Source organism: Lepidothrix coronata, unplaced genomic scaffold, assembly GCF_001604755.1.
Source record: "Lepidothrix coronata isolate B3197 unplaced genomic scaffold, Lepidothrix_coronata-1.0 Scaffold108, whole genome shotgun sequence".
Lineage (NCBI taxonomy): Eukaryota > Metazoa > Chordata > Aves > Passeriformes > Pipridae > Lepidothrix > Lepidothrix coronata.
Window position 1 is genome coordinate 193,992 of NW_016690288.1, and position 5,559 is coordinate 199,550.

Sequence of the window (5,559 nt, forward strand, 5' to 3'; positions counted from 1 at the left end):
GACAATTCTCTGCTCCAGGCAGGATAACTGCTGTGCTCCAGGCAGGAGAACTGCTGTGCTCCAGGCAGGATAACTGCTGTGCTCCAGGCAGGACAATTCTCTGCTCCAGGCAGGATAACTGCTGTGCTCCAGGCAGGAGAACTGCTGTGGTCCAGGCAGGATAACTGCTGTGCTCCAGGCAGGACAATTCTCTGCTCCAGGCAGGAGAACTGCAGTGCTCCACACAGCCAGAGAGGGGTCTGGAGGACAAGGCCACCTTGGACTTGCACAGGAGAAGTCCCAGGGATGTCCCACCCTCAGGGAGGTTCCCACTGGGAGCCGTGGTGATGCCCCTCACCCAGGCAGATTAATCCCATGGAGCAAACACGGCTCTTGCCAAGTTGGGCATCACCTTCCTGGACACACCACGGCCCCCTCTCCATCCTTTCCTCGGCACAGGCACCTCACAGGTTCACTAATCCATCCAGATCCCATTCCCTCACTCCACTCGTCATGTTGCCTGTTCCCAGCTATCCCAGGAGGATGAGGAGGGCTCCTGGCCAGGCAGGAGGTGGGAACTCGGCGTTCCGACTGTTCCAGCTGGACTAGGAGCCGTCTGTGAGTGAGCTCCAGCTCCCTTGGATCCCGGCTGGCTGCCCAGGGAATACAGTTGTGGAAGTACGTAAGAGCTCTGAGCTGTTCCCCGTGATTGTGCCTTCAAGAATTCGTGGGTCATGTCTCCAGATCCACCTCCTCCAGCCATCTGCTCCTGCCCAAAGCTCCATTTATGGGGAGGAAATGAAGACGAGACCCGTCTGATAAAAGATGAGTCTCGTGAAAACAGAGGAATTAGTTGGAAATCTGCAGCGATTATTCAAATGCTTCCAATGACAGATTTCCCCTCTCAGGCAGCTGGACACCTCCCTGCCTTCATCCCTTTGCTACCAAGAAGATACCAAACTATTTCAGACTCTCAGGGGTAATTTTTTTAGTTAATAAAAACAAAAAAATTCCTTAATTCGGCTGAGTCAGTTTAGTTTAGACAATTTGTTTCTGAAACTTTACTACTGCTGAAAGCAAAAAATAATCCCAGAGCCAGGTTCTCGAGGAATCTAATTTTTCCTTAGAAATCTGAGCAAAGCCCTCACTCTACCAGCTGGATAGAGGTGGGAGGTTACAGTCATGTCAGTGATGCCTTGGGATGTCACAACACATTCCTAAAAAATGTTTCCTTACCCACTCCCCACATTCCAGTCATGATGAAATGACAGAGTCACCTCTTCCAGCTCTTCCCCTTTTTTAGGAAGAGAGGTTGGGTGTGTTTTGGATGAAGAACCATCCTACCCTTGAGACATGAAGATGGCCATGGAGGAGCGGGCAAAGTGGGCTGGAGCATCTCCAGGGGGATTAAATTCATTGCAGGGCAAAACTGTGGTGTGAGAGGGAAGTTTTCCCATCTTGGCTCCAGTGGTTTCAGGATTCCTGACTCAGCAGGCACTTCTTGGAGTCAGTGGGATTTGAAGGAGTCTGGCTGATGCTGATTTGCACAAAGAGGTTTTCTCCAAGTCCCTTCAAAAAAACCCCAGGAGAAAGTGCTAAGGAAAGCAAATGCCCAAAATAGACTCAGTGACAGCAGAAATGGGGAAATTCTCCATCTTGAATGAAAGGGGAACCTGGAAAAAACTGGTGAGACTGGCTGATGTAAGGTGCTATTTCTAGCAGGGTTTAATGAGGAGGAATTGGGATTAGCTCAGAAAAGGAAGTAATTAAAAAGGTCCTGAGTTCAGAAACTGCCTCTAAGACAAGACCCATCATTTCCTGCAGCTGCCTCCCTCCTGCCCAGCTCCAGCACCAGTGGCTTTGTACCAGCACCCAGGAATTTCACCCCCACCATTCTTGACATAGGTGGAGAAATGTTGGGGTTTTTCAGATGATGTCACGTCCTAGAAAGGGCTCCAGTGGGACCCTGTGCCTGTGGGAGTGACTGGGGACTGTCTGTCTCCAGCGTGGAGGGGCAGGGGGAGAGCAGGGCCACCTTGGCTGGTGGCATGAGCAGTGCTGGTCACCTCTGGCTGCATTCCAGAGGAAACCCTGAAGTCATGTCAGGGCAGGAAGTTGCTCAGAGCTGATAAGAAATGTGTATCTTGTCAGAGGTTCCATCCTCCCCCAGAAAGACTTTTCCCAGTCTGGAAAAAACACACCCCAGGGAACACAGTTCTTTCTGGTGGCTGATGCCTCAGACCTCTCCTGGCCTTTTCTTGGAAGCAAAGCACATCAAAAAGGATGAAGTGTACAGCATTTCAAAGCAAATTAAAGTGAAATAAAAAAAAGCCTCCTTGCTCCAAATCCTTGGCATGAAAGGACAAAACAAAGAAAACTCAAATTTTAGGAATTTTTGAGCTTTAGGGACTGGCTGTGGGGCTGTGCTTCTGGCTTGCCCTGACTGCTGGTTCTGGGGGCTGGGATGTGTCTGACCCTCACCCCTCAGCATCCCTCAAACCCCAGATGTCTGGGAGCACCAGGCAAAGTCTCTCTGCGGGAGCTGCATCCTCTGCCCACCTCGTTGGTGAGTCCCCCAGCAGGAGCAAGGAGGACCAGGCCGAAAATTCAGAGCTCTGCTGGGATGGCAACTACAAGAGAGTAAATTTAGATAAGACTTTAGGAAGAAATCCTTCCCTGTGAGGGTGGGGAGGCACTGGCACAGGTTGCCCAGAGAAGCTGTNGCCACAACTTCTCTGGGCAACCTGTGCCAGGGCCTCCTCACCCTCACAGGGAAGAGTTTCTTCCTAATGTCTTATCTAAATTTACTCCCTTTTGGTTTCCAGCCCAACAGGGGCTGAAACAAGAGCCCCTGGAACAAGCCAGGGACAGAACAAGAGCCCTGCCCAATTCCAGCCTCTCTCAAGGATGGGATGAGAATACTGTGCCCATCCACACCAGTTTAGACTTCAAAGACCCCCCGACCTCCTGGTAGAGCAGGACCGGGGTGAGACTTCTGTGCTTTAAACCCACAGAGCATCACCTTGTACTTCTTGTCTCCCCCAGCCTCCATTCCCTGTCTTTGGAAAAGGGGTGTTTCCCTCCCTGGATCCTCATCCCAAATCCCCCCCTGCCCTGAGGAGGGGACTTACACAACGCCTGGCTGGGGGCACTGGCTGTTGGTCTCATAATAATCCACCACGAAGCTCCGGGGCAGCTGCCGGGAGAAGTAGGAGAAGCAGCAGGAGGTCGGGGGGTCGGAGCCAACTGTGGAGGGCAAAGACAGTCATCAGCAGGGGCAAGGGATGGGGAGCAGGGCCAGGGAGCTGGGATCCCACATCCCTGGCTCTGGGGAGTAGGGATGGCGTGGAAGAAGAAGGGAAAAGGAGAGGTCTTTTTAATTCTTCCTTCAGTTTTTTCCCTGTTGGCTTCACCCTGAGCTGGCACTGACAGAGCCCGTGTCACCAGGCAACATCTCCCAGCCCAAACCTGGCCACCCTCAGCCCTCCTCAGGGTGCCCTGCACAGCACCACTGACCTCTGCAGCACTGTGTGGGGGTGTGGTTGTGGTTTTAACCCTCTTTTACCCCAAAAAGGGTAAAACAGGGTTTAGGTTTTACCCTAATGGTCTTTGAGCTGTGCCTTTCCCGGGGCAGGAGAGCCGCCGTGACCCTGGAACACATTCCTGAGGATGGTCTGACAACATGGGGAGGGACCCAGGGTGGAAGTGCTGGCAGAAGGGACTCTGTCCCAGCAGAGACATCTCTCCTGTCCCCATTGAGGGAGGATGGGGAGCCCCTGGACTTACATGGTGCAGCAGAGCTCTGGTAGCAGAAGGCGGTGACGAGGACGGCGAGGGCAACCACGGAGACCTTCATGTCAGCAGAGAAGTGGTGGCTGGAGCTCAGCAGGCAAGGGGAGCTTGAAAGCCTCTTTTCTGGCTGATGCTGAGACGGTCACCAGCCCCTCAATTTATGGGGTGAGAGGTCCATGTGGAGCCTTACGTAGGCATGATGGAATTTCCCCCAGAGGAGAGTCCACTCGTGGTGCAGTCCCATGATGGAACAGAGCAGCCCCAGCCCCGGAAGAGTGAAGCTCCCCCCTTGATTCAGAGCCTCCCCAGTGACACAGGATATGAAACAGTGACTGTGGCTATTTCTGCTTCTTTCATGCCTGTCCCTTAGCAAGAAGTTCCTCTGTGGAGGTTCCTGCATTTGTCAAGTCCCCTGTTGCCCAACCTGCCTGAGTAGCCCAAAGGACAGAGCTATGCAGAAGGGCATCAATGGGATGAGGCTGGTTAGGGAAAAAGGGGCCGTGGGACTGGAAAAGGTCCTTTACCATGGACTGCTTCCCTCACACACCGCCCCGGGAGCAGGAGATGGGAGCTGTCACCAGTGCCCTGTACGTGTTCCACAGAGCTGGAGGTGACTCAGGGCATGTCCTGCAGCCCTGACACCACTGCAGGCACCAGCACAGGTAGTGGTGGGCATGAGACGGGAATCCCAGAGCTGAAGCACTCAAATTTCCCCAAATTTAAGGGAAGGGAGAGAGCTGAGATGGGGTGTTATCTCCTGGAAGTGCCCGTTGCACTCCAGGTCCTATAAAGAGACCCTGAATGACCAATTTGGATTAGACAGTTAAATTTCAAGGGCTACTGGTAGGTGAGGCCTTTCATTCTTAGCCTTGGGGCTGCAGAGAGCCAAAAGATGTTTGGAGACTTTGTGACCCTGAGGATGAGGCAGAAGGAGCTCCAGGAGCAGGGTGAGGAAGGAGACACTGCTTCTGAAGATCAGGAGATCAGGAGCAGAGTAACTGGGGTGAGGCCATGAGCAGAAACAGGGATTTTGGGAAGAAAAGAGTATCCTGTCTCAGCAGAAAATTGTCATGACAAGGGGAAGTAGCACATCATATGGGAGAGGGTAAGAGCTCACAGCTCTCCCAGGGCTGGGCAAGGCCTGAGACAGGGATGGTTCACTGGGAAGAAGCCACCAGCCTGCACAGAGTGCCATGGAGGTCTAACAAATTCCCCTCTGTCCCTGAGGAGGAGAGGGAAGGCCTGGCAGGGAGGTGATGAATGCTCTAGGAAGAGCTGGGGGCTCTCCAGCTGTAATGAGACGTTCCTAGAAGGATATGTGTTCTCCAGAGGGAAGCAGGCGTTCCTGGGATGTGACTCCTTTTTATTTTCAAGACATCATGGAGTGCTGATGTCTTGGGGGATGCTTCCAGTGGAAAGGTTATAACGCCAAGTGGAGCAACCCGACCTCACCAGCAGCACCTCTGCACCCTCCCCACAGTGCTGGGCACTGACTCATCCTCTTTCTATTAAAGGCTCCAGCCCCTGCCCCAGGAACCTTCTGGAAATAACCCGGTGTTTTCCAAATATCCTCCAACGCTGCGTGGTGGGCACAGCCCTCCAGCAGCCATGGCTGGTTGGCTCCATGAGGGATAACTGCTCTGTTCCAGGCAGGATAACTGCTGTGCTCCAGGCAGGATAACTGCTGTGCTCCAGGCAGGATAACTGCTCTGCTCCAGGCAGGACAATTCTCTGCTCCAGGCAGGATAACTGCTGTGCTCCAGGCAGGATAACTGCTCTGCTCCAGGC

The 5,559-nt window shown here is 53.2% G+C and overlaps 1 protein-coding gene across 2 annotated transcripts in view; it reads right to left on the minus strand.

Annotated features, from left to right (window-relative positions):
* LOC108501809 (C-C motif chemokine 4 homolog) overlaps window positions 1-3,959 on the minus strand; it is a 7,335-nt gene extending 3,376 nt beyond the window's left edge. The window contains exons 1-2 of one of the 2 annotated variants that reach the window (XM_017824045.1): window positions 3,766-3,959; window positions 3,113-3,225 (exon numbers count right to left, since the gene is read on the minus strand). In XM_017824045.1, coding sequence (XP_017679534.1) covers window positions 3,113-3,225; window positions 3,766-3,835 — 183 coding nt within the window. In that variant the 5' untranslated portion in view covers window positions 3,836-3,959. Of the gene's footprint in view, window positions 1-3,110; window positions 3,226-3,765 lie in introns of both variants that reach the window. The other variant, XM_017824044.1, reaches the window with a different exon arrangement.
* Window positions 3,960-5,559: the final 1,600 nt, after the last annotated feature.